The sequence below is a fragment of the Eleutherodactylus coqui genome, chromosome 1 (genome assembly GCF_035609145.1).
Source record: "Eleutherodactylus coqui strain aEleCoq1 chromosome 1, aEleCoq1.hap1, whole genome shotgun sequence".
NCBI classification, from domain to species: domain Eukaryota; kingdom Metazoa; phylum Chordata; class Amphibia; order Anura; family Eleutherodactylidae; genus Eleutherodactylus; species Eleutherodactylus coqui.
In genome coordinates, this window is record NC_089837.1 from 368,592,994 (window position 1) to 368,616,428 (window position 23,435).

The 23,435-nt window shown below is 44.9% G+C and overlaps 2 protein-coding genes across 2 annotated transcripts in view; one reads left to right on the plus strand and one right to left on the minus strand.

The window, feature by feature from the left end:
- CFAP47 (cilia and flagella associated protein 47) overlaps positions 1-23,435 on the minus strand; it is a 508,792-nt gene that overhangs the window by 305,074 nt on the left and 180,283 nt on the right. Inside the window, exons 34-37 of the mRNA XM_066577980.1 lie at positions 16,827-17,013; positions 2,002-2,099; positions 1,761-1,877; positions 155-289 (exon numbers count right to left, since the gene is read on the minus strand). Coding sequence (XP_066434077.1) covers positions 155-289; positions 1,761-1,877; positions 2,002-2,099; positions 16,827-17,013 — 537 coding nt within the window. The remainder of the gene's footprint in view (positions 1-154; positions 290-1,760; positions 1,878-2,001; positions 2,100-16,826; positions 17,014-23,435) is intronic.
- AMELX (amelogenin X-linked) overlaps positions 1-23,435 on the plus strand; it is a 677,225-nt gene that overhangs the window by 297,221 nt on the left and 356,569 nt on the right. The gene's annotated exons all lie outside the window — the stretch shown is intronic.

Genomic DNA, 23,435 nt, shown 5'->3' on the forward strand with positions numbered 1-23,435 from the left:
TCACAAAAATTATACTTTTGTGTTACTGTCCATTACTTAGAAAATTGACTTTATCCTTCCTTGGAAGATTTTACATTGTTTGTTGCAAGAAGTCAAACAAAGGGATGACTATGTAAACACACGGTGAATGCATTAACAATAGATGCTTAGTTACCTGGCGTGAAATTGTTTGGTGTAGAGCCCCATCAAATGTAATTGTTTTCTTAGGCACATAAAGAGGAAGTTTTTCATGCAGAAATACACACAGCATTAGCATTGTTACTGGGTTTGAATCACATATATCTGTGGCCTAAAAGATAATATGTACATGCATGACAATCAGTAAGTGCAAAACTGTATCAAACTGCCTAACCTGTTATATCTAGTACGAAAGTTAAAAAGTTATACACGTCTTTCAATGTACCATACAGTATATTATATTGTATGTCAATCGTAAAGATGGCCACACACTAATATTACATAGAAGTAGGCTGGCGACTGAATAAGCAATGAACAAACCATCATCGCGAAATTTCCACCCCTGGAAGCTGCCATAGGATTGCTTTACCAAAGCAATCCTATGCAGACAGGCGTGATTTGGCCACGTGAAATCTCGCGCAGCAAACAAATCGCGGCAAGCCCCGCACAGAAACGTCACTCACAGGCCACCGGCCCCACTCTGCGCATGCGCTGGCTGCCCGGCAGCCGGCACATCAAACAGCCGGGGCCGCGGGAGAGGTGAGTGCCCGTGCTGCTCTCTGCAGACGCTCGGGTCAGGTCCCACTGTGAGAATTCTCGCAACCGGATTCGATCCGGCCATCTGCAGGCAGCCTATATCAGATAAATTTACCTTTTTTCTGTTGAACATTGTTTTTAAGCTGCTATGGGACTCATAGAGGAGGAGGCAGCTCAGGCTGTACCTATTACCTTGCAGACAGGAAAGAACTTAAATGGGTTATCCACTTTCTCCTGCTTTTAACAGTTCTTATTTATGTAGTTATAGAATAGGAATTCATACAACTTTCTAATATACATGCATTTAAAATTGTGCTCACATCTCTTTCTTATACAGTGCGATGGCCCCTATCAGCACAGTAGAATGGTATATAGTCCATGGACTGGACAGTCCATAGTAATGAACTTAAGTCATGCGACTCACCAAACATGTCATGTGACCGCAGGTGTTCAACTCACACTGATCAGGTGCATAGCAGATTACTGAACAGCAGAACTCACATGGTATTACTACCAGCAGTGTCATCATGTCGGTCAGTGTCTGTGGAGAATCTGTTCTTACATTCTTATCTCCTCTATGTGGTGTTTTTTCAGTTGACTTTATTAAACCACAACATGAGAACATCACCTGGAGTCAGTAAAGTTTTCTTCTTAGCAGTTAACTTTATTAAGTTTAACAGCAGCTTAGGATCCTTTTAAATGAGCCAATTATCATTTGACCGAGTGATCAAATGAGTGACGTCCCTGCTGGCTTGTTCGCCCTCATGCAGCCTGTTTAGACAGGCGGATACATTGTTGGCTCGTTCAAACAACAATCACATAGGACAGGGCAGGGTGGACCTCATTTCCTATAAGAGGGTCCATCCGGCTTCCTATATTTCGACCAGCAAATTCTTAGATAAAATAGTGGAGATTGTATTCCAGATCTGTGCCTGGGGCACTGAACAGAGCCTCCGGCGCAGATGTAAATATGCCCTAAGTCATAAACCTCCAACAACAAAAAATATCTACACAATGTTAAAATGAATTGTTTATTGGAAAATCACCTGTATATCCATGTTAAGATTGACAGCCCTGAATGCACTGACCAGAATCAGGCAATTGTGTAGGCACTGCTCCGGTGTCTCAGGGTTGGTGTACATACTTATGAAGTGAGTGGAAATCTGAAAACAAAACATAAGGTTTTTTTTTTTCTTTTTATATGAGTTTATAAGTTTTATTTAAAAAAAAAAAAACTTTACAAAGGACAGGACATACTGTGCTGACTACAGGAAAATTGGTACTCACCAGATAAGGACAATAGGCGGCCACCTGAGCAGCAAGGACAAGGCCATCTAAAAGGTCTTTATCAAAATTCATAATCCATCTTGTGGCTGGTATGTCACCTGGATAAACAAAAATCATGTGCATGTAAGTAAAAAAAATAATCAAACTCTTATACTAAATTGTTGCTAACAAAATTATTATAATGGTACGTGAAGTGCAAAATGTTATTATGGACAGTTTGCCAGGACAGAAGCCGCTCTCTCCAGTAGCTTTCCATTTTCCCTGATAGAGCAACTGCCCCCCCCAATGAGGTCCCCATGGCCTAACATGGCATATCAAAATAGGCTGCTTTAAAGCAATGTAAAGTTTTTGCCTAGAGGTACAATATTCTTTCCTCCTAACCATTTGAATTCAGACATACCTGAGGCCATGCACTGAGGAGATATCTGCTGTCTCTGGTGCTTAACAGCCAAGTCCCCTAACCACTCACTACCTGGACACCAGCATAAAAAACTCTGCGCTGGATCCACTGTTGTTCATATGGAGATACCCAGAAAAATCATAACACCACTGCTCACCAGTCATGTACTGGAAGCAGCAAGGAAAAAGGAGAACACAATGCTTATTCAATGTAGCAACCCACGGGAAGCAAAAAAGTGTGCTAACAACTGCCTGTCAATAATGTACCTTTCATGTGTCATCAATTTTAGAGATTCTTTTTCTTATGGATTCCACGAAAGTTTATGAATTGTGCTATGCTCAATCGCATGTAGTATTTTGGAGGTATTGTCCCCTGAAAGCATTGCTTATAGTGGAGAATATGGCGCTCATATAGGTACTCTGTTTGTAATCATACAGGTCGATACACTCAGCTATGCTGTATACGTTGTAAGAAAACATGTAAGCAAATTTTGTGTGCCTGATTTGAAGAGCTACCAACAGTATTCCTGTGTCACCCAGGAACCCAGCAACACAGATGGATGCAGGATGTCTTGAACATATCGCTGAGCTGTCATTCCCTCGTACCACCACTAGGGGTGACCAACTGTCGTATACAATGGCCCTCCACATGATCACTGAATGTTTTGCAGCAAAACATCAACTCCTTCTAGGTGCTTGATTTTGTTTTTTGACAAGAAGTTTATCACATCCTATAGTGTTTTTTTGTTAACTATAATTTGTCAAGGAGAGAGGGAGGGACGATACCTATCAATCCCGCTACAGTCCCCCATTACTCACGGATCGACTACGTTGATCACGCCTCACTACGAATTGTCACAGCAGAGCCTAGATCGATCACTCTAGCGGGATTGCAAGCTTGGAGTCATTAGAATACAAGTAGATCTATACCCAGCATTCCCAGGCTTCTGCATGCATGCAGACAGGAAGCTCAGATCACCCCCTGCTTTGGTCTAACGGCTCCCACACTCTACAATGCTGCACACATATGCACGCTATGATCATCAGCTGCTAAGGGAAGCTGGAACCCAGACTATTAATTATGAACACAATTTTCTGAGTTATGGTTCGTTTTAAAATAGACATACAAAACAGATATACAAAAAGGTTGTTACACACAAGTATAAGGGTATACAGGTATGCACGAGAAGACAGTATTTTAAGATAAACAGGAATAACTTAAAAGAAAGGTATCCGATTTTGGATACATGGCCCAAGGGTATGATTGGCGTAATTCCCGGAAAAAATGCAGCAGTTCTTACACTGGGCGTATCTCAGAAGATCTGACAATTTAGATCTCTGGAGTTCCAAATTATAAGGTGTTTTCCCCATAAACACTTTCTCACCGCCCCCTCTGAGGTCATTTGGAGAGAGGTGGGATTCGTACAAGCTCTGGAAAATCATAATTCCCAATTTTAGTCATATCGCGGTGAGAGGCCCTCCAATCAGGAATATACACCTGGCATATTTCTAGTCATAATGTTATCTATTCATTGATATCAAGCATGTCATGTAAATTCTGCCCAGGTACGCAAATATGCCATTTCTCGGTGTTCGGGGGGGTCGCACCTTGATGCGTGTGGATACGTTTAATTCAGTTGGGACGCCCGATTCGGATAACATATTTCATATTGGGCTTGGACCTACACATGACAAATATCCTCTATTAAAAGATTTTATTCTTATGTGAATTGTGCAGCCAGGATGTCTTTGGGAAGTATATAAGGTGCCAATCCACACAGGCAGGGGGTCAATTAGCATCTACCTGCAGCTAGCTAGTTTTATTGCCATTGGAACAAAGGTTTTCCTGGCCTCTTGTACATCAAAGACCTGGGCAGATGGGAGGGAGGAAGGGGGGAGAATTAATATTGAGTCCATTCAGCTTTTCCAGGGCCCTGAACAGCAAATTGATATGAATACTTGAGGGACACTTTATCAATATCTCTATAGCACATAATTGACAACCTGTTTGAGTTAACATAAGATGTCCTTTTTGGACTGATTATATATCCTCAGTCATGTTACTATATTTGGTATTTCTAATTTGTTCCTGTGTGAGCACTTTGCACATACTGCATGTATACTTGATAGAGATGGAGAGCTTTTTCTTTATGGCACAATATTGCTATTGAATATATCATTTAAACATGCTGATTGGGTTGTTTATTGTGACAAACTCCAATCCATAAAACCTAAAAGCTTTTCCTAGACCTTTTTATTACTTTAAGTCTCATCAGAGTCTTAATTATCTATATCTATGCCTTTGCTCTACTTGGTCTGGTTACACTAATAGGGTTGCATAAGGTGGATCGTCCTTGTCAGGGTGGCAGTCCTGTATATGATGCAAATGATAGGGTATTGGCAGGGTGAGACTTTCCAGCCCCTCTGTTACCCTCCTCTTCTCTCTGTTTCACATCCCTTATTTATCAAGCTGCTTACACAGGATTGGTTTAACATTATTTAACTTGGTTTTCAGTGTAGATGCAGTATATTGTTATCTTATCTTAACCCATTAGGAAACTATTGCTCTTATCTTAACACAACACAATCCATTGTAAAGCAAATCAATGTGTGAATTAACCACTATGATATCATCTCACATTAAAGGCCCATTTGGACATGATTATCGTTTAAAATTCGCTCACAAGCCATCTTTTGAACGATAATCATTGTGTCTAAATGCGCTGCCATCATGCACTGTTCCTTCATTGGAGATTTTTAGCATGCTTTTCTCAGCGGGCGGCACTGATAGCATTCTTTCAGCTGGTATCCCGCTGGGAAGTCCAGCTAAAAGCTCTGAGAACAAAGGAACTGTCAGTGGCATATACAAAGCAGCTTCTTTTCTCTAAGTTATCAGAGGTGTACCACTCCGCCTGCATTTAACTGCAGGGTGCGTTCACACAAGCGTGTTTTTGTGTGTACTTAGGTGCGTACATATGTCCCCACCTAGGTATGAGCAAAAACTCGCGTGAACACAGCTGCGTGCTTGTTGTCAGTGGAGCCGCGGCCGCTGCTGCCAGCTCGATTGAAAATAATGCACTGCCGCCCCCCTGCATTCTTTTTCAGGGAAGGGCTTTACATATAAGCCATTCTCTGAAAAAGCAACATTTTAGTGCAAAAAAAAACAACTTACCTCTCCGCCGCTGCCGTGACCCCCGCGGGCATGAAGAACACATCTGCCGCATGCGGAAGATGTTTCCTATACCCCCACTAGTTAAAAGAATTCTCTGCTGCTACATCTGCCACATCTGTGGCAGATGCAGCAGAGGAATTCTTTAATTCTCAACTGCAGCTGTCACACATGACAGCTGCGGCAGAGAATCCTGCTGCCGGCATCCCCGTCAATGGCTTTTCAGGGAAGGGCTTCATAAGCCCTTCCCTTAAAAGCCATTTAAAAAAGTGTATAAAGAAAAAAAATCAATACTCACCTCCTTTCAGCTGCCGGGGCTCAGCCGCGACTTCTGGCGCTGTCCCCGGCTCCGTAGTTCTGAGCTATCAGCAGCTGGGGATTTAAAATCCCTGCCTGCTGGTAGCTCTGATTGCGATTGGCTGAAGTTCTTCAGCCAATCACAATCAGAGCTACCAGCAGGTGGAGATTTTAAATCCCCGCATGCTGCTAGCTGAGAACTATAGAGCCGGGGACAGCGGCAGAAGTTTCTGCTGAGCCCCGGCAGCCGTCAATGGCTTTTCAGGGAAGGGCTTCATAAGCCCTTCCCTGAAAAGCCTTTTAATATAGAGGGGAAAAAAAATCAATACTTACCTGCCTTCAGCTGCCGGGGCTCAGCCGCGACTACTGCCGCTGTCCTCGGCTCTGTAGTACTGAGCTGCTGCGGATTGTGGCATGATTTGCCATGGATTTCACTCACTGGGGGCTCTTTCACACGAGCGTATATTGGTTGCTATTTTTATGGCTGGCCAATATATGCTACGATCTGATGCATTGGATTCCAATGCATCAGATCACATGGCCATATTACCATGGTATGAAAGCACCCGGTCGGGCCAATATGGTGCTGAGCGCTTTCACGTCGGCCTGCAAAGATAGTCCTGGAACTATCTTTCAGGCTGAAATACGTTGGATGCTGCATGGGCTCCTATGCGAGCCAATGACAGTGGCCAGAGATGCTGTTTGCAATGGGAGGGGGGAGAAGATAAGCTCTACCCCGCCCTGCCCCCTCCCATTTTTGGCTGCGGACAAGGGGAGAGGAGGGGTTGGGAGCCTAGCTCCACCCCCACCCGCCCCCTCCCATTGCAAACAGCTGGACAAGAGAAGAAAGGATGTGAGCATCGACGGGGTTGGGGTGGGTGGCATTGTGGGCTCGTCGTGTATGCGCCAGGGCCTGTGCCGTCTAAACGGGTGCACAAACGTTAGATTTGTGCACCCGTTCATGCATTTTTACAACGTCGGCGAGTGCCTGTGAAAACGCCAACGGCTATGTGAAAGAGCCCTTTGGCGGTGAAAATCCACAATATAAATGGGCATGCTGACATGCTTCACAAGACAATTTATAATGCAGATTTTTTCTGCAACGTGTGGGTGACATTTCTTGAAATCTCATCCTCATTGCTTGTACAGTAAATGCTGCAGATTTTCACCAGGCAATTTCACTACAGAAAATCGGCAGCATTTGTGCTACATGTGGATCTACCCTTAAAAAATCATTCCATTTATTACTAGTAGATCCCTGTAGATTATGAGAGCATGTCCAATATTAGAGAATTGCTGGGATTTCCACATACATTCTTTGAAGTGGTTCCAGATGTGGAGGCTGTGAGTACTTGTACTAAGTGCTATTAGTGCATTTAAAAAGAGGATACTGAAGACTGAAAGCTGGACAATTTCTATAGATTTATGTGGAAAACTGGTTTCAGACAGACAATAAATGTGCCATAAAATGCTAATTTGATATAGTAAGTTTTTGAACACGGTAATAAGGTTTTGAAAACATGGGACTACCACCATCGGATGCCTTTGATTTTCTAACACTTAATATGCTTTTAAATCTTTGAATAAAATAAAGCTTCAACAACAGTGTGAATAAAACCAATAGAGTGACCTCGAAAACCCTGTGCACGAATGCAGAACCACTATCTGGTATATAAAGAAAACTAATTACAGGTGCCTGAGTTGAAAATCTAGGCTGCAACAAGGCCTGGAGCCACTGCCATTCTCATAACCCTGGTATACAGGCTTAATTTGCTGCTCGGTGATATCACTGACAAGCAACAGCAATAATAATGCACAAATAAATACAATTCTTAATATACAACATTTCTATAATAATTTTATTCAACATAGGAAATCTTATATACAGGAAAGAACAGAGAAAATTATCATTTTAAAGAGCTATATCTACATAATATAACAATATAAAAAAAAACCTTAATCACTGAAAACAACAATCTAATCTAAATATAGCAAGAAAAAAAATATATAAGGCCGGTTTCACATTTAAGTTGGAACCTCTGGTTGGAGGTTCTGACACAAATCCGGCTCAAAATACTGGAAAAAAAGGACTGCATGCAACGCTTTTTTTTCCATCAAAAAGCCAGGCAACTGAGTGGAAACCAACTGAGCCCATTATACTCAATGAGGTCTGTTTGGTGCTGTTTGGTTTTGTCCTAAGACATGACATTCGGCCACGAGGATTCCGCTTTCCTGCTTCCCAAACAGAGCAAGATAGCAGAACCCCTGATGCAGATGTGAAACCACCCTAATAAAAGTAAATGCAAATACAATTTTAAAAAATGTTCTCGAGAAGAGAATCATACAAAGTCTTAGAAATAGCTATTCTAATTAAAAATATAGGATCAATGAATAGTAAAGTGAAATGACTGTTGCATTTTCCCAAGGCAACAGGATATTTGTTCCTACTGAATACTGTACATCCACTTTTTCACTCTCTCCAAAAGAGTTATGACCATAAAACTATAAATGTACACTTCTGAACAGAGATTACTGTTTTCCGATACTAAACTCACCCTCATAAAAAGAACCTGTCATTTCTCCTGACAGAGATATTTTAGTAAATACTTGCATAGAAGGGGGTTCTTTACTGTAACACCAGTGAGACTATGGAACTTTCTGTCTGAGGAAGTTGTGATGGGAAATCCGATTAAATAATTTAGGAGGGGCCTTGATGCCTTTCTTAAGCGATACAAAATTATATATTATAATCATTAATAACTTTAAAAGGATTGTTGATCCAGCGATTATCCAGATGGGAGTCAAGAAGGATTTTTTTTTCCCCTAAGGGCGCCCACCCACTGGCGTTTTTTTTCCCTGCGAAATTCGCAGCATTTTTTTCTCTGCAGGGGTCTATGGGACTTGTAATGTTAAAATCGCGATCGCGCAAAATCGCAATTTACCGCGAAATCGCGATTTTGCGCGATCGCGATTTTAACATTACAAGTCCCATAGACCCCTGCAGAGAAAAAAATGCTGCGAATTTCGCAGGGAAAAAAAAACGTCAGTGGGTGGGCGCCCTAAATGAGAATAATTGGCTCCTACCTCATTGGGGGTTTTTTTTGCCTTCCTATGGATCAACATTGTAGGGTAATAAGCTGAACTGGATGGACATATGTCTTTTTTCAGCCTTATGTACTCTGTTACTATTCTCTATAATATGACAATTTTGGAGCATCTCTTCTTATAACTCTAAATTGTGCAGTTCCTCTGGCCCCCTACAAAACTGATAAATAAACTGTCAACTGGGTGTTACCAGTTGGGGGGTGCATCCCAGGACACACTCACATTGCTCAATTAGTGCTGACTGAATCAGATTGCAGGATTACAGCACTTTGTCAAAAAGAATGCTAACACCCCGTCGTCAATGTATCCATTTACAAGAAAAGATGCTCCAGAATTGTTATTTTATGAGAAATACAAGTATTTACTAAAAGAGACTGTAGGGAAAATAATGCACTTGGAGAGAGGAAATTCTCTGACTTAGTATCATATTGGGTCTTCTGTGTTATCCAGGACTTCAGAAGAGAAGGATTTAGGAGTTCTGGTTTTTATCAAAATGAGCCTACAATGTGGTCAAGCAGCAAAGAAAACAAGTAGGCTTCTTGGCTACTTAGCTATAGGTATTACCAGTAAAAAAAGGGAGATTATATTCCTGCTGTAAGTAAATCTGGAATACTGTGTTCAGTTCTAGAGACCTCATCTACAGAAAGACATTGATAAAATACAACAAGTCCAAAGACAGGCTACAAAAATGGTGGAATGTCTCAAGAACAAGAATTATCACGAAAAACTTAAAAACTTAATTTGTATAGCCTGGAAGAAAGAAGGAGACTGGGGACATGATTGAAATGTTTGAATATGTTAAGGGTTCAGGAGGGAAGTGGGTTTATCAGGAAACTAAACACTAGAACAAGGGGCGCAATCTGAGAATAGTCCGAGGGGAACTACTGAAAGAGCAGTAGATGCTTGAAAATACCTTCTAGTAGATGTGGTTGAAAAATCCAAAATAAAAGAATTCAAGCATGCCTGAGTAGGCATATATCTGTCCTAAGAGAGAGATATAAATGGAATAATATAGGGACAGACTAGATGGACTATGTGGTCATTTTCTACCGTCAATGTTCTGTGTTTCTATGAGACAAGTCAGGACAGGTGACAGCTCCTCTATAAATATGAGGACAGAGACAGACAGATGTACCACTAGTCACTAAATATATCGTAGATGCAGTTGTCAGAGTTTGTCATTCAAGTCCTTCTTTTGTGCTCAGTAATGATTCACTACTGTAGAGATACTGTAAATTACTAGTGTTATCTGCAGTTCAATGGAAAATTACACATCACCTGTACAGTACTGAACACTACAATGAATGGTGTGTACAACATCCACCTGGAATTAGTCAATGTACTTATCATTGTCCACAATGTCATTGTATAGTCCAGAAACCATCAGATGGACATTGAAACACTGGATACTTTCCACTGAATACCAATTAAAAGGAGCTCCTCACTGCTGTGGTCTCTATATGATTTAAATGTTAGCTCATAAGATTTGAGGAGCGCTGATACATATATCATGATAGATGAACCTTATGCTTATAGCTAGGGCTGAAAGATGCGGTTGGTACATGTAAATTGCTTGCATTAAGCTGTCATGTATTACGTGTGTATACCCTTAAAGGGGTTGTCCCGCGGCAGCAAGTGGGTCTATACACTTCTGTATGGCCATATTAATGCACTTTGTAATGTACATTGTGCATTAATTATGAGCCATACAGAAGTTATAAAAAGTTTTATACTTACCTGCTCCGTTGCTGGCGTCCTCGTCTCCATGGAGCCGACTAATTTTCGCCCTCCGATGGCCAAATTAGCCGTGCTTGCGCAGTCCGGGTCTTCTGCTCTCTTCAATGGAGCCGCTCGTGCAGAATGCCGGCTCCGTGTAGCTCCGCCCCGTCACGTGCCGATTCCAGCCAATCAGGAGGCTGGAATCGGCAATGGACCGCACAGAAGAGCTGCGGTCCACGGAGGGAGCAGACCCCGGCGGCCATCTTCAGCAGGTAAGTATGAAGACGCCGGACCGCCGGGATTCAGGTAAGCGCTGAGCGGGTTGTTTTTTTAACCCCTGCATCGGGGTTGTCTCGCGCCGAACGGGGGGGGTTAAAAAAAAACAACCCGTTTCGGCGCGGGACAACCCCTTTAAGTAATATGCAGTGGAAAAGTCAAGATTTTCAAAATAATTTGAATTATTATTATTATTTGAATTAATATTATTTGAGCAATGAAGCTATTGTTTTTCTTACGTCTTATTATTAATTACTAGTAATCAATGATTAGTTCTGCAAATTACCTTGTTGAAATACTTTTCATTATAACTGGTACTTTTGTTTCATGACTTAGGCCTTAATTTGATCTGACAAAAATAGGATCCACTTTATGGACACATGCCTCTTTCAGAAGGCAGAATGCATCTTAGCATCCTTATTAAAACTGAAATACAAGGACCTTCCATGGTTCAGAAGAACTCACAAAGTGTTGCCCTGTTGAAAGATGGAACTGTAGGGAAGGAAGATATGGGTGCAGAGGGTCAGCTAACAGGGCCCTGTAGTGTTCACTATTCAGGGATTGTGATATGATGACCAAGGCCCTCTTTAATGCCAGGAAAATGCTCATGACCAGACCATGACACCGCCACCTCCGACCTGCTGAACCATCATATATGGCTTCATGCTCTTTATGCCAGATGTGGACCCAGCCATTCATATCTGTTAGTGTCTGCCACCCTCTTGTGGTTCTGTGCAGACACGAGCATCACTCTGCTGCTCCTGTGTATATGCACTCTATATGTCTGTTTTCTTCCAGCACTGAAAGCGTTAATTAGTTCCCTTGCTCTCAGCCGCGCTGCAGGGTTAAAGGCATTTCTTTATCCTTGCCTCAGTATTGGTGTGTGTTAGTTTCTGACATCCAGCATTCCTAGGTCATCTGTCTCTGACTTCAGTCTGCTTGTCCCTGTGGGTCTGTTTATCTTGCCCTTGCTTCTTCCCTGTTTTGGGGTTTGGCTCTGTCTTCCAGCATTGCCTTCCTATCTATGACTTTTCTGTCTTACCTGTACCTTATAAGTTTGCTACTCCCTGATTTGCATGTTATCCTGGTGTGATTTTGTCTCAGTCACCCAGCATAGAGCTCCTGGTTGTAATCATATCTTATATGTGTCTGCTGTCAGTCCTATACTTCTCTGCTCTGTCCCATTAGGGATAGTCATGCCCAAGAAGAAGAGAGGGGGGCCATTCTTGTCAGGACGCTTACCCCGCCTATAGGCAGGGGTATCCCCATCTCTCATACTAGCAAAGGGCTAGATTTTCCATTTGACCACTATGGGTCAGCTGCCAACCACATCGGAAGTAGCCCAAAGCCATACCACTTGGTTGGTCCAGCGGGTCCATGCTGGTTTCTGTAACAATATAGTTCAGCAGGAAATGGAATTTATCACTTCTGATGACCTCCTGCCATGTATCCAAGGTCTACTGACATCTTTCCTATGTCATTGTAGGACTTTGTTAGCGATGACATGGGGTCATCAGGAGCACCCTCATCTGTCTTCGGCTATTGAACTCCAGTCCATGCAAGGTACACTACACGGTCATTGTGGAAATTTGTCTAGCTTCCTTGCAGTTCTACAGCTATGTCAGTTTGTCCACTGTGGCACATCGCTGCTGAGATACCAGATGTGCTACCCGATGTTCTCCTCTAGGAACAACCACATGTAGCCTGCCACTACATGATCTTCTATTGGATGTCTGTTCATGGTTCAATCAGTCTTGGAACATTAATGATACTGTGGCTTGAAAACAGCTAACAGATGCCACTTTTTCAAACATATTTGCACCACACCTCTAGGCACCAATATTCTGCCTGCGGTCAAAGTCCCTCAAGTCTCTATCTTTATCCACGACTTCCATGTGTTGCCTTCTACTGTGGAGGAGAGATCAGTGCATTATCTGAAGGCAGAACATGTCATGGCCATCATATAAGGCCACGCTACTGATCACAAGATATCATGAGCTAGCTATTCCTAATGCGGTGATTATTCAGTGTATACTCACTCAATAAGCTAAAGACCATAAGTTTACAGTCAGAAATAATGAACTATCACCTCCTTCATTATAACTGTGTGACTGGAGTCTTTAATCATCAGCAGTAATTGTGATAAGAGTTTCTGTCTTCCCCCTATGAAGAGCCTGTGTGGTACATGCAGAAAGTCTTGGTGACTGAGGTTGTTGTTTGTAGGAGTCACAAAGAGATAAATAATTCCCAGGTGGTCACAATCAGATCACATGATCCATCTAAAAAGAATGACTCCAGGAATTTTCAGGTAACATTAGCTGGCTAATATTTACTGTAGGGCTAGTTACATAATAAATAGGAAAACAATCACTAGAGTGGCCCTTTAAAATACATGGCTTCCTTATTTTCACATCCTTTGCAGCAATGTTTGTTTGGCAAGTAATATTTATCAGCGAACATTTTGCCCAATGGTGTGTTGAAAAGTGTAGGTTGAATCTTGAAAACCCAAAGTAAGCATCTCACTATTTTTCATCAGACCTAGGGCTCTGTCAGACGAGCGTGTTTTTTCATGCTGCTACAGCAGCATGTAAAACCACGCTTCTATAGCAACCAATAGGTTCCTATGGAAGTGCTCACATGGACCCTTTTTAGAAGCGCAGAGTCTGCGTTTCTAAAAGAGAATGGACAACGACTGCCAACTCGCCTGTCAGCTCCGTGGTGCATGCTGTCTAGGGTGCTTACCATAGGATGTGTGACTGGGCTGCTCAACAGAGCTAGAGACAGCCCGGTCACGTGATCTTTTCTTGCATGTCAGGAGCGTGGTTTTACACGTTGCTTAGCAGTGTGTAAATCACGCTCATCTGACCGCAGCCTAAAGATGTGCTGGATTTAATGAATATAAGAATTAACAGACAAGCCTGTTTCTATATCCCAGTCCCTTACACTGATTAAGAGTTTTTTTTACATAAAATATTCAGATTTTCCTGTTATTAATTAACAAAAACTGTTTAAATCTTCCAGACTAGGCCTTATTGAACTATAAAGTCCCTAAGGTCTGTTTCAAATCTGCTTTGGAACCTCCAGACAGATCCAGCTCAAAATACCGGAAGAAAAAGTGCTTTTTTTCTCCATCCAAAAGCTGGACAATGGGGCGGAAAGTGGACGGATCCCATTATAGTCAAAAGGGTCTGCCCGGCGTGTTCGGTTCCATCCAGAAACTGAGGTTTGCAGGGATTCCTCTTTCTTGTTTCCTGAACGCAGCAGGAAAGGAGAACCCTGAGCGCAGATGTGAAACAAACCTAAGCTAATCATTTAAATCTCTTATACTGTACACTATATACGGGATCTATACTGTAAGCTGGAACCATGTGAGCAGGATGCTTAATATGTGCTTACAGAATTCTATGAGCCCATAATGTAAAACTGTCCTTAACAGAGCACCTTTGATTTTACATGAAGCCATGCAGATAATTTTTTTTATTGTATCAGAGATTCTGTAAGAAAAATCATGGCATGCTTCAAAGCATGCTGCAATACAGGGGTATTATCACCTAGACTTGTTGTTTGTATGGGAGAATAACCATGTTATAAGGGTGCTGCACACATGGCAGCAAATAGAGTGCTTAATGGTCTGCAATACGGACCATGTGCATGAAGCTTTCCAATTATTATTTTAAGCTACTGTAGCCTATGACAAACAGGTACAATGCAAAGCATATCCATACTAATATTATAAATGCAAAAGTAACTGTCTGTCTGTCTGTTTGTTAGCTTTTCATGACTAAACCGCTGAAGCGATTTTGGTGAAATTTTGCAGGGAGATAGCTTGCATCTGGAGGAAGGACATGGGCTATGTTTTATCCCGAAAATGTATAGATTTCTCTAGGTAGTGCGACAAGACAGATTCATTTGGTGATGCTCAGGCGCACCTCAGGTGCACCACTGGGGCCGCACCATGCAGCGATGAAGAGGGGAAGGGGGTGCACATCAAAAGCTATGCCTGCAAAATTGGGCAGACATGAGATGGCAGACATCATTGCCGCACATATGCGATTATTAAGCTAGCAGGGATATTCAACGTTGTCCGAGATTAAAACTTGAACCTAAAGCATTAACATGCATTGAGATTTTAAAGAAAATCTGTGTTGCCCATAGCAACCAATCACAGCGCAGCTTTTATTTTACCTCAGCAGTATAAGAAATGAAAGCTGAGCTGTACGACAGACAGGCTGTTTTTGCCTTACAACTTGGACGAAAGACACATTAACATGGATTGAGATTTTAAAGAAAATCTGTGTTGTCCCTAGCAACCAATCACAGTGCAGCTTTAATTTTAGCAGAGTTCTGAAAAAACAGCTCTCCAGGTCAGAGTGGCGCTTCTGTGCGGCAGGAGAAAGGTAAGAAGCCGGTGGAGGCAGGGAGCAGCAGTAGTACCTGCTGGCGCTCACCACCAATCAGCGGTACATATGGGCGGCAGTAGGGAGGAGAGAAAACTTCTGACTGATCGCACATTTGTTAGTGCGATCTCGAATTTAATGTGCGATCGCACTAACGAAATCGCGGGCGGGCGTTAAATTTGCGATCGCGCTAAAAATGGCGATTGGAACGAATTTTCGGCACATTTGCGCTATAAGATGCAGCAACTTTTTCCCCCCGCTTTGGAGGGGGAAAAAGTGTGTCTTATAGAGCGAAAAATACGGTATTTTGCAAGTGTCACAGGAAGACTACAGATCAACTTGGGTGAACCGACCCTCTCGATGAGTACTATTAACCCCTTGAGTGGCAGGTTTCCTACCACCCTTTCGTGCCCACCAGGGCAGGTTTTTTAAAATGGTCTAATCATTGAATTTCAACTAATTTTGCAGTTGTGTCCCAAGAGCCATAACTTTTTCATTTTTCCATTGACATGGCCATATAAGGGCTTGTTTTTTGCGGGACAAGTTGTGATTTTTTTAAACAGGGGAGAGGAAAAAAGAAATGGAGAAAAAAGTAAAAAAAGGGGCCATGTCATTAAGGGGTTAAATAATGTATTAACTTCCTTCTCTGGGTCATTACGACGCATGGATACCACATGTGTGATTGTATTTTTGATTTTTTACAAAGTAAAGGGAGACAAGTGTTTTTATAATTTTTTTTTATAATTTTTTAACTTTTTTTTAAAATTTTTTTTATTTTTTTTTGTCTCTTTAGGGGACTTCCACAGGGACCCATCAGGACCCCCTGATCACATTCCGGGGGTCCGATGGTGACAGCCCTTTACATGCTGCAGTCACATAGACTGCCGCATGTAAAGGGTTAACACAGCAGAGATCGGAGGTTTTCTCTGATCTCTGCTGTGAGAGCAGGTACCTAGCTGTCCTCTCACAGCCAAGCACAAAGCTCTCCCTGCCACAGAGACCATCGGCTTGCTTCTGACAAGCCGATAGTCTCTATGGCAACCTGTAAACAAAGCAGGAGATTGCTGGCATATCGGCAATATCTTCTGCTGGTTTTTCAAAGCCCTTGCTTTGTTCTCTGTGGGTCTGTGCAGGCAGAGCACACTGTCACAGCTTGTGGCATTGTGCTCTGCAGCTCCCATAGTGATACATAGCCCGGAAATCTTCCGGGCTATGTCGCTATGAGCAGTGGAGCTCGTCCCAGAAAATTTCCGGGCATGCCACTCAAGGGGTTAATCCTCTCTTCAAAAGTATGACAATATTAGCCAAGAAGGGAGAAGAGAGAAGATAGAGAAGAGGATATTAAATGATATTGTAGTGTGAAAAAGCACTGGGTGGCAGGCTTTTATTTTGGATCTCCACTCCTTTTTCTACTATCCACATAGTAACAGTACAACAGAATGATACAATTTCAAATTGTTCACCTTTTTTACAATTTCTCCATGCTACTTTTCTCACTTTTTCATAATTCACATTGAGCCAAGTAAGAAGAATTCTCTCTGATGTAGAATATATGTTGCTCGATAACGGCTCTGAACTGATTTTTGGCATGCGATCTATCACATTGTTGTCATTACTCTTTCTCTGCGCAACACGGGAAAGAACAAACACCTGGAAAAGAAGCCATAGCATTATACAAAGACTGCTTTATTCTGATTACTTAGAATAGACAATATTCAAAAAGAACAATACTTGGTAACAAAATAATATATCTCACAAATCCTTTAAAAAGGGACTCATCAATAGTGCTCAACAAAGGAAATACCCTTCAACCATTAGTTATGTTGATAACATTTTGAGGATGGCCCTAGCCTTTATGAACACCAACTTGGCAGTGAGTCTGTGTTGGGCGTTTTAGTTTTCTGTAGTTATCCACGGTAGTAATCAAATAGATAATTCTAGAATTTATATTTTTCAGGTTTGATCATATTTGTTTACAATATTTGGTGGTATACCTAATTTTCTTGTACATGTATTAGATTTTCGTATTTCAATGAAGATTTACCATTAATTTTGGATATGATCGACTAATCTTTGACTCACAGTTCAAACTTAATGAATAGAGATGAGTGAACGTATTCGTCCGAGCTTGATATTCGTGCGAATATTAGGGTGTTCGGGATGTTCGTTATTCGTAACGAACACCATGCGGTATTCGGGTTACTTTCACTTCCTTCCCTGAGACGTTAGCGCGCTTTTCTGGCCAATTGAAAGACAGGGAAGGCATTACAACTTCCCCCTGTGACGTTCAAGCCCTATACCACCCCCCTGCTGTGAGTGGCTGGGAAGATCAGATGTCACCCGAATATAAAAGTCGGCCCCTCCCGCGGCTCGCCTCAGATGCCTTGTGAGTTAGATGGGGGACAGTGCTGCTGGTACCGGAGCTGCTGTAGGGAGAGAAATAGCAGTTAGTGTAGGCTTCAAGAACCCCATAGGTCCTTATTAGGGCCAGTAATACCTGTGTGTTGGCTGCTGTTAGCAGTGACTTTTTTTTTTTCTTCTCAAAATCGCCTCTGCAGAGCGTTGCACCCGGCATTAGGGACAGAAGTGTTGGATAGGCAGGGAGAGTGTTAGGAGTGAGTGTAGCCTTCAAGGACCTCAACGGTCCTTTCTAGGGCCATATTTAACCATGTGCAGTACTGTGCTGGCTGCTGTTAGCAGTGCTGCATATTTTTTTTTCTTCTCAAAATCGCCTCTGCAGAGCATTGCACCCTCCATTGATACTACAGGAAAAGAATTGTGTAGGCAGGGCCACAACACAGTTATTATTCATTGAATATACGCAGTGGGTCCTTTTGGTGTAAAAAAAGGGAAAAGAAATCTATTTGTCCTGCCTCTGTCCGTCCTAAGGGCTGTGGACACGTGTGAGCTGCGTGTACAACGTTAAAAAATCAGACGCACCCAGCTACGGTTTACTGCTGGCTTCGCCATTTGCTTTCCTTAATTGGGGAAAAAATACCTGCTCTGCCAGAGTTAATAACTCTGCTACCCTCAAGTTCTGTGACACATTAGCAGGGCCACAGCACAGTTATTAAACTTCTCATGTTCATTGAATATACGCAGTGGGTCCTTTTGGTGTAAAAAAAGGGAAAAGAAATCTATTTGTCCTGCCTCTGTCCGTCCTAAGGGCTGTGGACACGTGTGAGCTGCGTGTACAACGTTAAAAAATCAGACGCACCCAGCTACGGTTTACTGCTGGCTTCGCCATTTGCTTTCCTTAATTGGGAAAAAAATACCTGCTCTGCCAGAGTTAATAACTCTGCTACCCTCAAGTTCTGTGACACAGTAGCAGGGCCACAGCACAATTATTAAACTTAGATTATTCATTCACTAGAGGCAGTGGGGCGTTTCGTTTTCAAAAAAGGGAAAAAATTATATTTGGCCTGCAGTCTTGCGCCAATTTATTTCCTGCCTGTGAAATCAAATCACTGGTAATACAGCATGCTGAGGGGTAGGGGTAGGCCTAGAGGACGTGGACGCGGCCGAGGACGCGGAGGGCCAAGTCAGGGTGTGGGCACAGGTCGAACTCCTGTTCTAGGTGTATCGCAGCCGTCTGCTGCGCGATTAGTAGACAGGCACGTTTCTGGCGTCCCGACAGTCATCGCACAATTCATGGGTCCACGCGGGAGACGGTTATTAGAAAATGAGCAGTGTGAGCAGGTCCTGTCGTGGATGGCAGAAAGTGTTTCGAGCAACCTATCGTCCAGCCACAGTTCTGCGCCGTCCACTGCTGCAAATCCGAATCCTCTGTCTGCTGCTCCTCCTTCCTCCCAGCCTCCTCACTCCACTACAATGACACCTGCTCAGGAGCGGGAACACTCCCAGGAACTGTTCTCGGGCCCCTGCTCAGATTGGGCAGCAGTGGTTCCTCTCCCACCAGAGGAGTTTATCGTCACTGATGCCCAACCATTCGAAAGTTCCCGGGGTCCGGGGGAAGAGGCTGGGGACTTCCGCCAACTGTCTCAAGAACTTTCTGTGGGTGAGGAGGACGATGACGATGAGACACAGTTGTCTTGCAGTGAGGTAGTAGTAAGGGCAGTAAGTCCGAGGGAGCAGCGCACAGAGGATTCGGAGGAAGAGCAGCAGGACGATGAGGTGACTGACCCCACCTGGTGTGCAACGCCTACACAGGACAGGTCTTCAGAGGGGGAGGCACGGACAGCAGCAGGGCAGGTTGCAAGAGGCAGTGCGGTGGCCAGGGGTAGAGGCAGGGCCAGACCGAATAATCCACCAACTGTTTCCCAAAGCGCCCCCTCGCGCCATGCCACCCTGCAGAGGCCGAGGTGCTCTAAGGTCTGGCAGTTTTTCACAGAGACGCCTGACGACCGACGAACAGTGGTGTGCAACCTTTGTCGCGCAAAGCTCAGCTGGGGAGCCAACACCAACAGCCTCACCACCACCAGCATGCGCAGACATATGATGGCCAAGCACCCCACAAGGTGGGACGAAGGCCGTTCACCGCCTCCGGTTTGCACCCATGCCTCTCCCCCTGTGCCCCAACCTGCCACTGAGATCCAACCCCCCTCTCAGGACACGGGCACTACCGCCTCATGGCCTGCACCCACACCCTCACCTCCGCTGTCCTCGGCCCCATCCACCAGTGTAGTTCAGCGCACCGTCCAGCCGTCGCTTGCGCAAGTGTTGGAGCGCAAGCGCAAGTACGCCGCCACGCACCCGCACGCTCAAACGTTAACCGTCCGCATAGCAAAATTCATCAGCCTTGAGATGCTGCCGTATAGGGTTGTGGAAACGGAGTCCTTCAAAAGTATCATGGAGGCGGCGGCCCCGCGCTACTCAGTTCCCAGTCGCCACTACTTTTCCCGATGTGCCGTCCCAGCCCTGCACGACCACGTCTCCCGCAACATTGTACGCGCCCTCACCAATGCGGTTAGTGGCAAGGTCCACTTAACTACGGACACGTGGACAAGCACAGGCGGGCAGGGCCACTACATCTCCCTGACGGCACATTGGGGTGAATTTAGTGGAGGCTGGGACAGAGTCAGAGCCTGGGACCGCTCACGTCCTACCCACCCCCAGAATTGCGAGCCACAGCTCGGTGGTGTTATCTGCGGAGGTGTATGCTTCCTCCACTAAAGCACCCTCCTCCTCCTCCTCCTCCTCCGCAACCTCTGTCTCGCAATCAAGATGTGTTAGCAGCAGCATGTCGCCAGCAGTCGGTGTCGCGCGGTGTGGCAGCACAGCGGTGGGCAAGCGTCAGCAGGCCGTGCTGAAACTACTCAGCTTAGGAGATAAGAGGCACACGGCCCACGAACTGCTGCAGGGTCTGACACAGCAGACCGACCGCTGGCTTGCGCCGCTGAGCCTCCAACCGGGCGTGGTCGTGTGTGACAACGGCCGTAACCTGGTGGCGGCTCTGCAGCTCGGCAGCCTCACGCACCTGCCATGCCTGGCCCACGTCTTTAATTTGGTGGTTCAGCGCTTTCTGAAAAGCCACCCACGCTTGTCAGACCTGCTCGTAAAGGCGCGCCGGCTCTGCGCACATTTCCGCAAGTCCCACACGGACGCTGCCACCCTGCGCACCCTGCAACATCGCTTTAAGCTGCCAGTGCACCGACTGCTGTGCGACGTGCCCACACGGTGGAACTCTACGCTCCACATGTTGGCCAGGCTCTATGAACAGCGTAGAGCTATAGTGGAATACCAACTCCAACATGGGCGGCGCAGTGGGAGTCAGCCTCCTCAATTCTTTTCAGAAGAGTGGGCCTGGTTGGCAGACATCTGCCATGTCCTTGGTAATTTTGAGGAGTCTACCCAGGTGGTAAGCGGCGATGCTGCAATCATTAGCGTCACCATTCCTCTGCTATGCATCTTGAGAAATTCCCTGCAAAGCATAAAGGCAGCTGCTTTGCGCTCGGAAACGGGGGCGGGGGAAGACAGTATGCTGCTGGATAGTCAGGGCACCCTCCTGTCTATTTCTCAGCGCGTACAGGAGGAGGAGGAGGAGCATGAGGAGGATGAGGAGGAGGGGGAAGAGACAGCTTGGCCCGCTGCTGACGGTACACCGGCTGATTGTCTGTCATCCTTTCAGCGTGTATGGCCTGAGGAGGAGGAGGAGGAGGAGGACAAGGAGGAGGAGGAGGAGGATCCTGCAAGTGATCTTCCTAGTGAAGACAGCCATGTGTTGCGTACAGGTACCCTGGCACACATGGCTGACTTCATGTTAGGATGCCTGTCTCGTGACCCTCGCGTTGCACGCATTCTGGCCACAACGGATTACTGGGTGTACACACTGCTCGACCCACGCTATAAGGAGAACCTGCCCACTCTCATTCCCGAAGAGGAAAGGGGTTCGAGAGTGTTGCTATACCACAGGACCCTTGCGGACAAGCTGATGGTAAAATTGCCAGCCGACAGCGCTAGTGGCAGAAGGCGCAGTACCGAGGGCAAGGTAGCAGGGGAGGTGCGGAGATCGAGCAGCATGTACATCCCAGGCAGTGCAACAGTCTTTAAGGGCCTGGACAGCTTTATGGCTCCCCACCAAGACTGTGTCACCGCTCCCCAGTCAAGGCTGAGTCGGCGGGAGCACTGTAAAAGGATGGTGAGGGAGTACGTAGCCGATCGCACGACCGTCCTCCGTAACGCCTCTGCCACCTACAACTACTGGGTGTCGAAGCTGGACACGTGGCCTGAAGTAGCGCTGTATGCCCTGGAGGTGCTTGCTTGTCCTGCGGCTAGCGTCTTGTCGGAGAGGGTGTTTAGTGCGGCTGGGGGAATCATCACAGATAAGCGTACCCGCTTGTCAACCGACAGTGCCGACAGGCTAACACTCATCAAGATGAACAAAGCCTGGATTTCCCCAGACTTCTCTTCTCCACCAGCGGACAGCAAGGATACGTAAGCAATACGTAGGTTGTACCCGCGGATGGAAGCTACATTCTCTCTCACCATCCAAAACGGGGACATTTCTGCTTCATCAATCTGTGTCTAATATTCCTCCTCCTGCTCCTCCTCCTGAAACCTCACGTAATCACGCCGAACGGGCAATTTTTCTTAGGGCCACAAGGCTCACTCAAATAATTTTTCTGAACAATTTTTAAAAGTTTCAATGCGCTTAAAAGCGTTGGAACTTTAACTTGAACCAATTTTTCGTTAAACTGGGCTGCCTCCAGGCCTAGTTACCACTTAAGCCACATTAACCAAAGCGATTAATGGGTTTCACCTACCCTTTTGGCTGGCCATGGCCAATTTTTTGGATGTACATTAGTACTGTTGATACAGCAATTTTTGTGGGCCCTCGCCTACAGTGTAATCAAATTAATTTTTAGCCCACCTGCATTACAGCTGACGTTACCTCAGCTGTGTTGGGCAATGCAATGGGATATTTTTATGTACCGCCGGTGGGTTCCAGGGAGCCACACATGCTGTAGGTGCACACGGAGTGTAACCTACATGTGTCCACTTGTAAAGAACCCCAGTCTGACTGGGGCATGCAGTGTGGGCCGAAGCCCACCTGCATTAAAGCACAACATTACTACCTCAGCTGTGTTGGGCAATGCAATGGGATATTTTTATGTACCGCCGGTGGCTTCCTGGCACCCACCCATGCTGTGGGTCCACAGAGAATTATAAATGCATCTGAAAGCACATCTAAAGAACCCCAGTCAGACTGGGGCATGCAGTGTGGGCCGAAGCCCACCTGCATTAAGCATGACATTACTACCTCAGCTGTGTTGGGCAATGCAATGGGATATTTTTATGTTACGCCGGTGGCTTCCTGGCACCCACCCATGCTGTGGGTCCACAGAGAATTATAAATGCATCTGAAAGCACATCTAAAGAACCCCAGTCAGACTGGGGCATGCAGTGTGGGCCGAAGCCCACCTGCATTAAGCACGACATTACTACCTCAGCTGTGTTGGGCAATGCAATGGGATATTTTTATGTACCGCCGGTGGCTTCCTGGCACCCACCCATGCTGTGGGTCCACAGAGAATTATAAATGCATCTGAAAGCACATCTAAAGAACCCCAGTCAGACTGGGGCATGCAGTGTGGGCCGAAGCCCACCTGCAT